Source organism: Nesoenas mayeri (assembly GCF_963082525.1).
Source record: "Nesoenas mayeri genome assembly, chromosome: 3".
NCBI lineage: Eukaryota > Metazoa > Chordata > Aves > Columbiformes > Columbidae > Nesoenas > Nesoenas mayeri.
Window position 1 is genome coordinate 57,106,591 of NC_137544.1, and position 16,885 is coordinate 57,123,475.

The window sequence follows — 16,885 nt, forward strand, 5'->3', positions numbered from 1 at the left end:
ACCCACCTTTGTAGCTTGTGGTGGACGCAGGTCTGTGGCAGACAAAGGGAGTGTGGCGCAGACTTGATGGGAATTTGCTCATGGCTAACACCATGTATTATGCCACAGGCTTCAGAGCAGAGTTGTTTTCTTCTGGTAGTGATTCACTGCGGCAGCCCCTAATGTGCTTTAGTAGTCACTGTGCTGTCAAAGAACCATTAGAAACACCTTTTGGGGAAACCCTGAAGCTTTCCTCCCTTAGTCCCAGAACATTTATCTGTTCCAATCTGAGTTTAATACAGCTGAGAATTTGGTCCTGTGTACAACGTATTTTTACTTTTATATATCAGCTACTTCCAAAATACTCAGTAAATTTTCTTCTGAATAGCTTCAGTTGTAATGAAACCTTAATAGTGGTAATAATAGTAAGTACTCTTAATGTACAGAAAATTAGTGCCAAATGCAGAATTCTGTTTGCATTCAATATTTCAAAGGAGCTGTGTGCACTTTTGTTCAATTGCAGTATTCCATTCCCTGTCAGAAGTGTGAAGAACCCCTAGTTAGGTAGTAACACGGTCTAGCTTAAAGAAAATACGTGCAAATACAATCAGCTATGTTTGAAAAAAAGTAGCTATAAGTAATATAAAACATAGTGTGATTAAGTTGTCCAATGCTAGTATGTTATAGTTAATATTTAGGAAAGTGAAAATTGATTTTGAATATTTAGCAAAGGAAAACCATATGAATAATAAATTTTTGGCAAATTTTAGAAAAGGTCAACATACAGTATGACATGAAAGCTAAATAATGCAGATTTAAATCAAATTAGAGAGGTATTTTAGCCACAACGTTGGAGTGTATTATTGTTTAAACACAGCATTTATATTTTAACATATCCCAGGTCATAAGTATTCTAATGATTTTAGAGTGAAAATTTGCAGTAAAAAGGAAAACATCTAGAGGAGCATGCATCTTCGTTAAAGTGCTCTTTTTCTGATATAGCTGAGAATCTGTTTACCAGGTTATTACTGGCTTTTTTCCTAACATGTCGGTTTTCAGCTGGTTAGTGCATGCCACTTTTCATTGCTGTGTTATCACAGTTATATTTTAGAAAACTACAGGTAATATGGAAAGAGAACAAATTTTTTAAATCCACTGTACAAAGGGGAAGAATTTGTTTACTGCTAAATAACAAGGGAAAGATAATTACAGGTGAATGGCACAGACAGAATTTACTTCCCGTTATAGTGTTAAAACAAAACAACATTGTATTCTCTAGGATTCCATTAGGGAATGATAAATGATATCCAAAAAGTAGATTTTTTTTATTTTTTATTTTTTTTTTAGTAAGAAATACAGGAGTCTGAATGGTCTACTACACATCATAAATGTATTTATTTATTTATTTTTTTTAATTAGTATGGTTAATAGCTGGATTATTTCTGCAGCTAAAGTGACCATCTAGATTGTCATGTACAGGTAGCAATAATACTCTGAAGATAAAGACTTCCTTGTAATTTTTGGTCTCAAGTAATCCACTTCTTATGCTCACTTTCCCTTCTCTTTTGAAACAGTCAGTAGCCAATAAGAAAATTATTGATGATTGCAAACTAATTTTAATAACACTGCTAACATCCTTGTACTGTCAAATATGATAGAAGCTCTCCCAAATCTGCTCTGATGCTTATAGATTTTTATTTTTATTTGTAATTATAAATGAACTGTCCTCTAAATGATTGATGCCCCCTTATGCATCACTCATTTTTACTGTAATAAATGTATGTCGACGTTTATTGTGCTGGAAGTTTTCAACTGGCACATGGTGACTGGCCTATGATCACTGCAGTACTGAAGATGTATATTTTGTGTTTAAATCCCACCATTCCAATCGAGAACATGGCTGAGTTGTGTGAGGAACAGGAGTAGCCATTCCTCAGTTCATCTGCACCCAGCATGCTCAGGCAGTATTTGCTTGGTTCGTGTTTTACACATACATACCAGAATTATGTAAACAAGCCAAATCATGTATTGATCCCTCCTCATCCTTCCCTAAGAGCTTTGACCTTAGCAAGCTGAAGTGGAAAGAAGGAGCTACAAGGTGTTTTGAAGCAAACCTGTAGCAACCGTGCATTTTCTTAGATTACTAATTCGCTTGTGTAGTTTATCTTATACCTTGTGACATTCCACTTCAGCTGTAGAGTTTGTAATACATAAAATGAAGAACCTTACGTTGCCATGTTGTTGGAACAGCAACTGTGCTTGCTACTCTGCAGTGTTTAGGGGGAAAAAAAGTCCTAGTGAGGATTCAAATCTTTCAAGGCTTTAATGTTAAATATATGGCAAGTCAGAACTTACCTTCTGAACATTTTCATGGCACCAGTTACAGCGACAATGGGGACTTCAAAACAAATTGGCTTCAATATTTTGATGTCTGTTGCAACACAATTGGCAAAATGTTTCCTCAGATGTATGCTCCTGTCACAAATGTTCCTCAGGGCCAAGCAAAAAACCTAAAAGTAAAGCAGTTGATGTGGTTCTGCTGTATGAGATTAGCAGAAAACAGGAAGCAATCATGACATGGAGAAATCAAATGGGTATTTCTTTGTTAGGAATTTTTCTTAAACTCAATTTTGTGAAAAAAAAAGGACCTTCAGCCATGCTGCAATCAACAAACTTATGTCTTTATGAATTTAAATATTCAGTCTTGGTAGAAGGAGAAAATTATATAATCAGATTCCTTTAATACCAGGTCTTGGACACTTAGATATTGTACTCTAAGTAGACTGGTGCTTGCAATGAGAGGGAGTTTTTCCCACCTACCACTCAGTTCTGCACCCAAGAGAACAAGGGAGCTCCTGGCCACTGATCCTGGCAGAATCCAGGTTTTCTCTCTAAAAAGGGGAGCAACTCCATGACCTCAGCCCTTCCAAATTCAGAACTAAGCAGAGAAGCTCTCTCTGTCAGAGGCAAATCTTGAAGAATCTGTGAAAAGAAGCATCTCCTAGCTCCTACACATGCCTTAATTCAGCAAAAACTGGGAGCTTCTTATCACAAGGTTTCACAGAGTGAGCTGAAAAGAAAGATACTGTGTGTATCATCAGATCTATGAAGCCTTGGGCTAGCTTCTGCTGTGTTCCAAGTTTAATAGAAGTTCTGAGCCATTATGGCACAGCCATAAGATTTAAACTTACCTCTGTTCCGGACAACTGCTTCTCTGTCTGCATGAGCTCAAGAAGGGATGGCCACCTCTACTTGCCCTAGAAGATGACAAGCTGTCAGTTGTTCTCCCTTTTTGTGACGCATGAGCTCCTGTTGGATTCAGACCCACACTCCAGTACTGGTCTTTTGCCCGGCTCAAGCACCATGTAAACCCAACAGGTGCTGGTATATTTCAGAACCAGCAAATGAGGCTTTCTAAATAACAAAAATCAGATATAAACCTGAGTCAGTACTTTAGACCCTGACCTGGATCTCAGTTTTCTCAGATTTTGGAGACCTATTGATCATGCAAACCTCCTGAAACCAGCAGCAGTGGCAAGGAAGCTAAAGCTTTCAGCTCTCGACTAGGGTTCTGTTTTGGGGGGCAGAGAAGGGCTTGTTTATTATTTGGTGTGAGACCAGTGCGAAAGTGGGAAAAATGGAGTAACAGCCAACAGATTAATGAGTCTAACAATAGCTCTAATTCACTGTGAAGCAACAGGAAACTAATACTGAAGAGTCACTGACTATCACAGATATCACCTCATAACAGAGATTGCATGAGTACCCTTAGACGAAAAATTACTTAGTCATAACACAGTCTTCTGAATCTTAACAGCAATGAATGTATTAAAGCAAAATTATGTTAGGTAATCACTTAATTGGAGAAACACATTTTGGCTCAGATGTGCAATTCCTTTATTGTACATTATCTTCTCTTCGTAAGATGGAATAAGTGGTTAGATGTCCATAAACTTATAGTGTTCTTTTATTGCTTGAGCAATTATTAAAAAAAAAAAATTCTTTGGCATGCATGCTTGGAGATGCTTCTCACAAGAGGTAAGTCAAAATCCTTACAGGACTTATTGTGCATGGAAAAGTGTGGTGAAAATGGAAAAAGCAGTAATTTGCATTAATTGCTTGCTGGATTATTGTAGTATTGACTGCATGATTTGCCTCTTACATGCTTGCACTGCTGTAATGATCTGAATTTAGTGCTGCATCTGTTAATATTAAACACAAATTTATCCTGACAGTTTTATAGATAGATACAGAAGTATTTAGTCTTGCAAAATATAATCACGCTCTTGAAATATTTTCTGTAGCTGCAGTACATTTCAGACAATATTGGGAGTAGCTTAGTCTTCTCCCATCTACTCTACTGTGGTCCTCACTTGATGTGGTTCCTCTTTTCAACCTGATTATCATGCAGGAGGTGTTAATTTATACTGAATGCTCACTTATCAGTTGTTTATTCATGGAGAATACTTCATATTTTCATAAGCTATTCATTTTTTTTTCTTATTGGTGTGAACTGAGTTTGTCTTTAACACATAAAAAACTTTTAGGATTGTATTACCAGCCACTGCCAGTTTTGAGGATGAAGACATTTAGCTTGTTTCATAAGTGAAATAATGTAAATAATGGATTTCTTTTTAAAAAAGGAAGAAAAAATAAAAACAAATAACTCTTTTCAGATTTTCAGATCTGAGAAAACTTAATTGCATCCTGCAAAATGATTATCAGTTCTACTTACCTTCTTGGCCAGCCACAGAACAAGGATATATTATATAAAACATTCAGTTGGCTGTAAAACTTGCTTTTCCTTTAATTCTCTCAGACGACAAGAGCTGGGTTGGTAATAAGCCTTTTTTTTTTTTTTTAATTTCATGTAGAAATATAAATCAGAATGTATTATGCCCACAGTTAACAACTGCAGAGAAGTTCCAGTACAGTTCAGCTTATGTAACAAAATACTGTGAAATAGAAGGAAGAAGTCTGCAAATTGAAGCAAAAGGAAGTCTTAAAATAACAGTATCTAGCTTTCTGCACCCACTTCTTACTGCGCTAATCCAGCATCTATCTTGTCTCCTTTTCAATCATCACATGAGTTTCATGGTATATTAAGCTAGTATTCAATATTCTTCTTTTCTCTGTACTTGACACAATTCCCCACTACATTGAACAACCAACCTACAGAATAAGAACAATGTTTAGATAACTGTGAAAACATTAAAGAACAGGACAGATTTAATCTACATGAAGAATAGATTTCAGGAAAAAAAAACAAACAAAAACATGTAATTCTCTGTTGAAAATTACTTCTCTTTTTCTACAAAAACATACATGTTGTTTAGTGGATTTCTTAGCCCTTGAGCTGCCTAGAAGTGTTGCTGTAATGAATAATTACATACCTGTAAAACTTCAGGTACAACCCTCTATGTCTCTTAACATCATCAGTGAATCCATCATTTTCACAGTTTGCTTCATGTCCTGGGGCGTGGTTTAGATTTGCCCATCCCGTGTGTCATCTTTATGAAGGGATACAGAAAGGTATCCCAGAACTGTGTTCTGAAGGATGAAGAATTTTCCTGTCTGCAGCATAAATGATACAAGACCTTAAGGTTATGAGAATTTCTTGTGATAGTGAATAGAAAGCAAGGTGGGAAATGCAAACTCCTTTCAGAATATGTAGCACGTGGCAGTATTTTTCGTGCCAAAGAGTATTTGCAAGAAAGGAAACCTGCATGAGCTGGTTAGTGAAAGCAGGCAGGGAAAAGCATTTCTTGAAAGAAAACCATCGGTATTTTTACCTGGACTTTTTCTACTGTCTGCATTACAAGTTTAGCGTGCTGGGCCATGCTGTTATATGACTATAAAGTATGTAAATTGTAAGATTTCTTTATTTTTTTTTCTTACATTCAAATCCACAACCCTACTACTTCAAGTGCTCTTTAGAGTTTACAGATTAGATTATCTGTCCACTTCTCTCAGAGTCCATCCAAATTGCCTGTCTGATTTAAGATTTTATATGGACCATGTTAATTATTTCCTCTTTTTGTTAGGTAAGCCTACCAGTTTCGCTCTTCATGTTTTATATTAAATTGTTCCATTATGAAGTCCTAAGAAATAAGGTGGTTCCTTCTCCCTAGCTGTTGTTTCCATTTTTTCTCACATTAAGCTTCTAGGGTAAATTATCTGAACTGAGTGTTACCTCTCACAGAATTGTACTCATGCCATAAAATTTCTAACTCGAAGATACATCTTAAACATTTAGGAGGAGTGAATAAGCTTTGCTGTTCTTCCCCCTAGCCTGTGATGATGAATGCACAGGACTCCTTCTCAGTGACCTGGATCGGCTGAACCAGATGATCCTGAGTGTTAACCTTAGTGGTCCACTGCCTGCTCCATATAAAATGTTACATGGTTTTGAGAATGTGACACAGGAATTAAAGGTATGTTCACAGTATTCATGTAGGTAAATAACAGGGGTTCAGTACAATTGTACTTGAATGTGTTCAAACATACAGCCATGAGTAGGTTTAGGGTAAAAGAAAAATTCAAGATTTAGTTGCTTCAAACTTGCTTTCATTAATAAATAGTTATTAGAGTTATTTATTTTGACTGATTTTAATAAATAAATCTTGCAGCAGTGAGTTATGTACATACATATATGTAAGGAATTACACTGCAGGCATAGAAAAAGTGATGTTGCATACAAATAAAATGGTGTTCGTGCTGATGGTCTGTAAAGCATATGATATATAAAAGCATATGATATATACTGTATGTTCCCTACCATACTTATATGTTCTCCACTAAACTGTGTAATGCTGTCAAGATTTCCTGAAGAAAGTGTGTTGGATGTATGTGACACAGGAATCAATGACACAAGGGAGTTGCATAGTGTAATGAAAAGGAAATTTTTTATGCTTCTTCTCTACAATATTTGGAAGCACTAAGATCCATTAAATACAGGTTTTCACTCTCCCTCCTCTCTTCCCCAACAGCATTTGCTTTCACCTCAGCAAGCACCAGAGAGACTTCTTCAGCTAGCACAAGAAAATCTGGATACTCTGGTGACAGAAATGGATGAACTACTGACAAGAGTAAGTCTATGATCACGTTGAGGTCTATGGATTTGGTTAAGGCTGCATAATGACAGAAATCTCCTGAATATGAATTAAACATGAATGAATAGATGAATTATAAGATGCTTCTCAGTCTCAGTTTTTGAAATAGCATTAAATGCTCTAACATCCTGGGTTTTGTGGGTCAATAAATTGAGATATATTTTCTGCAGAACTGTATAATAATGTAAGAAACTCATACAGAAAACCCAAGAATGAGCTTATTTGGAAAAGCTGACACTAAAGGAAAGAGAGTATTTAATACAGTATTTATGGGCTTTCCCATTACTTCAGCTACAGGTTATAAACCTTTGTGGCAACAAAACCATGAGATTACCATGCAGTTTCTCACATGTCTGGAGTTTTTCTTTGACCATCTGAGGCTTTCAGAAACTGAACTATCTGGTTTCTGGAGTGTAGTTGGAGGCCTGTATCTAGTGGAGTCCCTCAAGGGTTGGTACTGGGACCAGTATTATTCAATATGTTCATCAATGACTTGGATGAGGGAATAGAGTGCACTGTCAGCAAGTTTGCTGATGGCATGAAGCTGGGAGGAGCGGCTGACACGCCAGAAGTCTGTGCCACCATCCAGCAAGACCTGGACAGGCTGGAGAGTTGGGCAGGGAAAAATTTAATGAAATATAACCAGGGCAAGTGTAGAGTCTTGCATCTGGGCACAACCAACTCCAGGTAATAGTATAAGCTGGGAAACAACCTGTTGGAGAGCAGTGTAGGGGAAATGGACCTTGGGGTGCTGTGGACATCAGGATGGCCATGAGCCAAGACTATGCTCTTGTGGCCAGGAAGGCCAATGGCATCCTGGGGTGTATTAGAAGGGGAGTGGTTCGTAGATCAAGAGAGGTTCTCCTTCCCCTCTACTCTGCCCTGGTGAGACCGCATCTGGAACATTGTGTCCAGTTCTGGGCCCCTCAGTTCAAGAAGGACAGGGAACTGCTGGAGAGGGTCCAGTGCAAGGCAACAAAGATGATGAAGGGAGTGGAACATCTCCCTTATGAGGAAAGGCTGAGGGAGCTGTGTCTCTTCGGCTTGGAGGAGACTGAGGGGTGACCTCATTAATGTTTATAAATATGTAAAGGGTGAGTGTCAGGAGGATGGAGCCAGGCTCTTCTCAGTGACAACCAATGGTAGAACAAGGGGCAATGGGTACAAACTGGAACACAGGAGGTTCCAGTTAAATTTGAGAAGAAACTTCTTCTCAGTGAGGGTGACAGAACACTGGAACAGGCTGCCCAGAGGGATTGTGGAGTCTCCTACTCTGGAGACATCTAAAACCTGGCTGGACACCTTCCTGTGTAACCTCATCTAGGTGCCCCTGCTCCGGCGTGGGGGATTGGACTAGATGATCTTTCAAGGTCCATTCCAATCCCTAACATTCTGTGATTCTGTGATTCTGCATGGTTCTGTTTCCTTCCTTTTCTTCTGAACATTAGTACTGTCTCTGGTAAGGCTATCTGGTTTCTGCATCAGCAACATCATCTCATCATATTCCCTTTCAAATCTCTCTGAGTCTGAGTCTGTCTCAAGATAGTTCTCAGCCTGTTTCTCTTTTTAGATTGCCTGTTTCAATACAGATTTTGCTGTTTAGAGGTTTCATTTTCCATTTTGTGTTATCTGTTGTGTTGCTTGTTTCTCCAGGGGCTATAGAGAAAATAGTACCCTAGCCTGATTCACTTATTTAAAAAAAAAAATTTCTAGCAAGGCAATGGAAGTCCTGGTTTAACAAATAACAAGTTCTCATTAAAGTCAATGAATGAAGTAATTGAAATGGGGAAAATATTTAAAGGGAGAATTCAAATATATGCACAAGGTGAGTGTTTATTTAAATATATGTGTTCTATATTTCATTTATGAGGGTAGCAAGAGACTTCTGGATTTCAATCGATGTGCTATTTACTCTTTTTATTAGGAAAGTTTTATTTCAAATATAGACCTTATTTTGGTCAGTAAAAGACATTGTTTAAGAAAATAATATAAATTGTGCCACCTAGTGGAGGAAAAAAAATAGATAAGTGAACTAACCACAATAAAAATACAGATGTCCGATGTGTATTAATATGAAGGACTAGTAAGAGTCATGTTCATGAGTTATGCTCCCGTGCACTGAAATAGCCAAATAAGAAAGACATGGTTTACTGTGCATATACACCTGAGAGAATTTACCTAAACTCCGTGTAGTTTTAGCATCCTGTCTTAAAATTGTTCATGGCTTATTGAACTAAAATTCTCAGAAAAAGTGGTTTCTTTATGTGGATGATGTTCAATTTTGGAAAAATCTTTGAAATCATGGGTAGTGGGTAAGAATGCATCTGTAGTGTGTTTGCACACTACTAGGTGGATTTTTAACTCATGACAGCCCTACAAGCAGGGAAGATTGTATTTCTTGTGTTAAGATTTCTCAGTCTTAGGCTAAGACACTTTTTTTTTTCCCTTGGCATAGTTGCTTTTTTTTTTTTGGTATCCTTTTCCAATTACCTCCTCACCTCCCAAAAAATTAATCCTTCATTGGCGTGTCCTAAAGTAATGTTGCAAATTCTGACACTTTGTAGAGCAGTCTTGAAAGGAAAAATGTTGAAGGTGAGATATTGAGGGATTCAATGTGCTGTCAAGATTCTCACTGCTTCCCTTTCTGCAGTTTTCCATTGCTGCAATGAGTAAGTAGCCTTATGATTTCCAATTATCCTTACAGAGAGTTATTAACTGAATTGCAGATGGGCTTTTTAATTTGAGGACTGGAAACTGGTGGCAAGTCCTACCCTACTCTTTCTATGCTTGTAAATACGAATAACGCCCCCAAAAGAAGAGTGAGTCCTGATGTAGTGTGTTCAGGTCTCATTTCCAGATGAAGTTATAGCTGATAACCACATAATGGCTAACACTTGGGACACATGGTACAACCATAAATAGCAAAGTTTTTCCCTGTATCTGATTTGCAGGCCCATTAAATTTTCAAAGTAAAACCAGTATTAATGAAGAAAAAAGTTGATGAGGATTGGTGAGGAGTCTATTTCCATGAAAAAAAGAATAAAAAAAAAAATCTATCAATTTTAAGATAAAATGTAGAAGACAATAGTATCTATTCACTACAAAACCTTTGAAGTCTTTGCTTCCTTGTTGTTAGTTTTCAACCAATGATCTCTTACATCAGTGCAGCATTCCTTTTTCTTTTATTCTATCATGCTCTTCTTCATTCGCTCTGCCGTACAGAAGATCCTCATGTGTTTCTCATATTAATTACATTCTTAAATGTTTGGGTACACATTCCCACCAGAGGCGGACCTTAGACTCTTCACTTCCTTTCAGTTCTCTACTTTTAGTCAAAAACCGCTCTTCCCTTCTAATTAGGTACCTTCAAAGGCTTCAAAAAAGACAGGGATCAGAATCACCTATCTTGATCAAAATGCTTCTTCCGACCTTGTAAACTTTTTCATTTCTCCCTCTCTGAAATTCTCGAGCTCAAAAAGTTCTGGAAGTAGTAGCAAGGGCAACTTCATTTGTAATAGCTGGAAGCATTTGGAGGAAGACCCAAGAACTTCCATCTGTACAGTGAGGTCTGTGTTTACTCCTTCTTCTGTGGTCCGCAGCTCACTAGCTGGAGAAATTCTTGCAGGGCACCCCTCCAAATGCCATCCAAAGGAGTTTCTTAATGCTTAAGACCTTAGGCTAAACACACAAAACCAAAACACAAATGTGTATTTAATTGCTAATACTTGCTAATAGTCTGTGTTGCTAAGTGACTACTAGTCTTCACATGAAGACAAGGCCTTCCATGGAACCTTCATCACTAAGTACAAGCTACGAACATCACCAAAGCAGGTTCACTGATCTCAGATACTTTCTTTACTAGATTTCCATGGAATCTCCTTTATGCCAAAAAGTCTTATTTGCATCTAGACTTCTTGAAGATTCATTCTAAACCTTTGCTCTGGGTCCAGCCTGCCTGACCCTTATTGCTCCCTGAGAAAGAGTTTGTTTAAACTGTTGGAAGATGCTGAAGACTGACCTTTTAGAAATGGTAAACTGTAGTAAACTGAATGTGTAGAAAATAAGTAAGACTTTATTAATGAATGGAAACATTTAATTAGACATGGAATGGCCAGATACAATGTGAAGGATGTTTCTCATTTAACTTGGTTTCTGAAGTTAAAGCTAGACCAGATAATGAAGCTAAAGATTATTTTTCAGCAAAACAAATTATACAGAAAGCCTTCAGTGGATTTAAGTACTGAAAAGAACTGTCACCGAGAGGAAATGAAAACTGTTCGATGACAGATTAATGTGCACAAAAGTGTAGTACATGCCATTCAGTCATAAACTGAGGTTAAATTGTCCAACTGGAATTAACATGAATGTGGAAAGAGTAATCAAGACCAAGAAAAGTATATGCAAGTTATAAAGTACAATATGTACTAAAGGACTTAGAAATATTATAGAATATAATAAAAGTAAATATGAAAATTCAAAGCAAATAAAATCCAAAGAATAAAAGGCTGATTGTGGAGGATTTAACAATAAATAATAAGGTAGCTCTCAATTACATGAAGAATGAAATGACATCAGAAATGCCGAGCTGGGTTAGAGCCGTGATCCATCAAGACCATTCAGTATTTTTGCCTTTTTCCTATCCCATTTGCCTCTTACAGCTCATTGAGGCAATATTTTAGTTCTGTGTCCAAGCAGGTAAAGGGGTTTCATATCTCTTAGAGGAAATAACCAATAGCATAATTAAAGCTGTATAAATGTGAAAAGCTGATTCTTGCACTGATATAGGGATGAAATAGAACCAATTCCAGCCACTATGGCTTCTAAATTATTCCTGTATAATTCTATTTACCTGAACCATTTTCATACACATTACTTTCAGACAAACTACTCTGAAGTAGACCAAAACCGTAGGTGGTATAATAATGTCAGGGATTTCATTTCAGAAAGCCAGCTGTCCTGATGTATCTTGATGGCTTCCATCTAGAAGCTAATCACACAAAAATAAATGTGTTAAAGTGATACTATTTGACTTTGACTATTACTGAAATGTGTGGGGTTTTTCTGTAACTGAGAAAACAGTTCGTATAACTCAAGTCAGAGAAAACCTAAGGCTCATTTTGAGTTATTTACCTTATAGCCACTTCCCAGAGTCTGGAAAGGTCATAATGTCCTGCTTTGAGCCATTTCTTGGGAATGCAATCCCCAAAGAAGAAAAATGGCTAGTTTTGGTTTTGTTTTGTTTTCCTTTACAGTACAGTTTGACAAGCTTTGTTGCTTGAAATGGTCAGCTGCTTTGTAATAAAAATGGGTCCATTTTGTAAACGGGGACCTTGAGAGCTAAGCAGAATGTTTTAAGATTATTCCTTTCTTTAGCATGTTTTTCAGGTCTGCAGCAGACGTCTGTCTTCATCCTGCTTCTGCTGTTGTGATTCAATAAAATTATAAAGCATTTATTTACAGAAAGCTAAAATTTTGCTGAGCACTCCAATATGTTATAAATAAACAACATGAAGCATTAGAGCTGAAAAAAAAAATTTTTAAAAAAGTTTTTTTCTCTCTCTTACTTGATTTAATTAATGTATTTAATGTATTGATTTAAAATTGCTCTTGCTTGTTGGCATAAACTGTGTCTTTGAGAATGCCTTCGTGAAGGAAGCAAAGAGGTCATGATATCTACTACACTTTGTCAGTCTAAAAGCGCACACTTGTGAAACTGTGGAAACTATTCCCTGAAGAATCTATTAAAAGGTTTCAAACAACATTTCTTTAAGCAAATTTAGTGAATAATTTCATCCAGTCTCCTTTTGTGTGCTGTTGCACACAGCTAGGCTTTCTAAGAACCTAAAATAAAGCCTTCCAATTTCCATTTAAAGGAAAAGGTAATAAAATTTAATTGTGTACTTGAACAGAGCATGTCATTTCCCATACATCTGATCAATAATTCATTGATTGCCTTTTGCCTGAGGAAAGTTTTGTAGATGGATTCAGATGGTAGAAATATCGCATAGTGCAGCCTTGTCCTGTTTACTAATTATACTTTTCCTGAATTTGCATGACTAGGCTACCAAGGTGACAGCAGATGGTGAGCAAACCAGGCAGGATGCTGAGAGGACTAATGACAGAGCAAAATCTCTTGGACAGTTCGTCAAAGGCATTCTCCAAGCTGCTGAAGGTACTGGAAAAAAACAAAAAATATGCAAATCATGGCTCAAGAAAACTGAACGATGGTGGGGAAGATGGTCTGAGAGACAGTGAGGAAAAGTTTATTCACTGAGAAATGTCATGTGCTTTAAATGTTAAATGAAGAAACTACAGACAGCTATCTTCAGACTTTTTGCAATCTACAGATGTAGTTTATATAGTTAGTGCACTGGTAATTACCAAAAAAGACTGGCAGAATATTGAGTATGTTTCCTTAGGATTTATTCAGTTATTTGAAGAAAGTTATTATGTTGAGGTAACTAACAGGGCTTAGCTTCTGTTTATTTTCAAAGCAGTTAAAACATATATTGGTAAAAAAGCTTTAGGTAGTTTTAGCACCTGATATATTAACACTTCATGTTAATTCCCCAAAATGACTTTAAAAATGCATTACTACTTGCTGTTAATGAGCATCTGCTGCTTGGAATTTGCAGGTGACTCCTGATCCTACCTAAGTAGTGGCATGGAGCCAACTTTCTTCCACAAGCTGATTTACTGTGCTTAAAATGCAGTAAAGACTTACGAGTATAAGTATTGTAGATGGCTTTGAGGAACAAGACCTATATGTTGCATGAAGCTATTAAATAAGATAATGGCTGAAAAATATGAAAGTGATTGGCAATCACAGGCAGGTCTTTTACTTGAAAAATCTGGATTTTTTTTTTTCCTCAAAACTCCCACTGCAGTACTGACTTCAGTAGTTATGCTTCTGAAGGCTCATTTCATTGAAAGGGAAAGTTTCCACTTTTGTCCCAGTGCTATCAAATACATTTTATATTGCCTTTCATGTAACACATCTCAGTACATGCCCTGTAGCTGAACTGAACAGCAATTTAGTATATCTTTAGGATGTACAACTTTGACATAAACTAAATGTCAGAAAAGCAGCAAGAAAAAGTAAGCAAGTTTTCAAGAAGTTTTGAAACAAAAGACCAGGTTCTTCATGTTTCAAGATGAATTTGGGATTACAAGGACTACAAATAAACTGCAAAGTTTATGCCCAAAGTTTGTAACCCAAACAAAATTTTCCTCAACCAGGTTTAGCAATAGGAAATACAGAGTTAAAAGACACTTGGGGTGTGAAATAAATTTATGCAGTATCTTAAAAGTAGACAAATACTTTAAAATCAGTGTGTTTGCCTAGCAGGCAAGTTGACTTTTTAAGAATAGATGAAATATAGGAGCACAGGACTGAAAGATACCTCCTGTGTTGCTGCATCCACACTCCTGCTATCATAAACTTTCTAACATTCGTCTTCAAAGTAGTATCCACAAATGCACGCATTCTGAATATGATGCTGTTTCAGAACTCTACATAACAACAGACCTTCTAGGTTTTAGCTAAAAATGTCCATGTTTAGTTTGTCATTATGTGTTCTTTTGTCAACCTAGTTCTTTAGTTCAAATAGTTTTTTTCCTCTCTCTAGTGCTTTTCCTCCTTCCCGCAGCCTCAACTTCATAGATAGGAATCATACTCCCCTTCAGACCTTTTTTTTCTAGACTAAAACACCTTAAAACATATTATACTAACCTGCTGCTCACGTTCATACAATTTCCCTTCCTCTGTTCAAAATTAGGTTCATATTTCCTGAGCACAGGTAACAAACATTGAAATGAGGTTGCTTCAGTGTCTTGCACCTCAGTAGCAGTAAAACCTGCTGATGTCAGCTCTCCTGAAACGTTCTGGGATAGCATTTCCTTTTTTTCACAGCTGGGTGCCACTGGAGATTCATAACATAGCTGTGTTCCTCTCATTCATACCTTCTATCTAACTGGCAAAGCCATAGTTTACAGCTGAAATTTCTGTTATTTGTTCACAATCTTGTATTTTTTATTATGGAATGTCGTTCTAATCCAATTACTTCAGTTTTGAAGGTCACTCAGTTCTTTCTGCATAGCATTCCAATCCTTCTCTATTAAGAGTGTCTTACGACGTTTCCTCATAAATGTATCTTCTCAGTAGGCTTTTTTTTTTTCCTTCTCCCCCCCGCCTCAGATGATTAATGAAAATATTTAACTGGATTTGCCATTAAAGTCTAAAGTCTGACATGGGCTACCTATGCAAAAATAAAAAAAAAAAAAAAAAAGGAAAAAATACATTCATTTATTCTACATTCTGCTTCTCACTTACTTTCAAAGCAAGTTCTCAGGCCTTAGTGGAATTCTTCAAAACAGGCACTACATTTGCTTGTTCTCAGTCAAATGGTCTTCATGGATTTGCGAAGTCATGCTTCATATCCTTGAAGTTTCTAACGTCGAAGTTGTCTGGCCATTCCAACTTGAGTTCTTTAAAATGTTCTTCCGCTAGTTGTGATAATTTCTATATCCTTACTTCTGATTGCCATCCTTAATTGTCTTCCTGTTCAAGATCACCATCTTTCAAAAACTAAGGATAAACTTCCACCTTATATTGGAGCCATTCCTAAGTTATTTTAAAATTCAATGGCATTTTAACTCCATATTGGCCCTGTACCTTGCCTCTGCTCTTTTTGACCTATGGGACATTGCTAGATTGTTCCTTGGAGATTTTATGTTCACTCATGATGTTCTGATAAGATGACCAGCCAGATTGCAGGTATGCTTTATGCCCGTTCCTTGTCCCACATCCCTGGATTACAGACTTCTGAAAGTTACAGTACTTTGGATCTCTAGTAATGCAGGCTGGTATATGTGACCTGGAGCTCCCTAGTACTTGTTGCCAGTAGGCAATAACATTAGGATGAAATGCCATGAACATACCTATTTCCATTGACTGAAGGTAATGTTTGAGAATGGCAGTGCTCAGAAGTACATTATTGTAGATGCCTCCCTAAACATCAAGGAACCAAGAAATTCTTCAAGCCATAAAACCTCCTTATTACAAATGAGAAGTTTATACTGATTTGTTGAAAGGACCATACTCTGGCCATGGATCCATTTCTACTGAACTGATTGCTGATTTTCTGAACTTCTGAGTACTTGTAACTAGATTTTCCCCAGTTTTGCACTTCCTTGTCTCCATCGTGCCAGTGCATCCAAATGTTTTACCACCACTGGACTGATAGTTTGCAGTAAACTAAGACTAGAAAGTAAAGGTAGTTATGAGGAGGATGAAATTAAAAGATAAAGCTAGGTATAAATTTTCCTGAACCTAATAAAAGCTGAGGTAATATATCCATTTTCTCTTTTAAGGTAAAATTTCAGGGACCTCAAATTACCATTTATTTATTCCAGATTTTTAAAAAATTAATTTATGCCTATTCCTGGCCTGAGGTAATGGTAGATAACATAATGCACAGAAGCAATCCATGATTCATTTAAGCAAAGTGTAGTCTTCTTTCAGTCCTCACTACCCCACACATAACCACTCCTGATTAAAGATCCAAATCTCAGTTCTCACCAGCAAAACAAAGACATCATGGTATTAGAATTTTCTTCATCATTTGCTCTGAAGCTACACAACACGTAGATGAAATGGTAATTTCTTTGAATTTTGGAAGATAGATTGTCATTTCTTCAGTTAAAGGTTTCATTTCAAATGTTCAGAAGTACGCATGCGACCAGGAACTGTTCTATTTTGGAGAAATCTGTTCCTTGGGAGCCCTATGCCTATG

General features: G+C 36.9%; 1 protein-coding gene across 2 annotated transcripts in view; it reads left to right on the plus strand.

The window, feature by feature from the left end:
• LAMA2 (laminin subunit alpha 2) overlaps positions 1-16,885 on the plus strand; it is a gene marked incomplete at its 5' end in the record, with an annotated part of 356,160 nt that overhangs the window by 256,362 nt on the left and 82,913 nt on the right. For both annotated transcript variants that reach the window (XM_080342611.1, XM_080342610.1), the window contains 3 exons: positions 6,271-6,413; positions 6,969-7,067; positions 13,152-13,263. In XM_080342611.1, the coding sequence (XP_080198737.1) occupies positions 6,271-6,413; positions 6,969-7,067; positions 13,152-13,263 (354 nt within the window). The remainder of the gene's footprint in view (positions 1-6,270; positions 6,414-6,968; positions 7,068-13,151; positions 13,264-16,885) is intronic.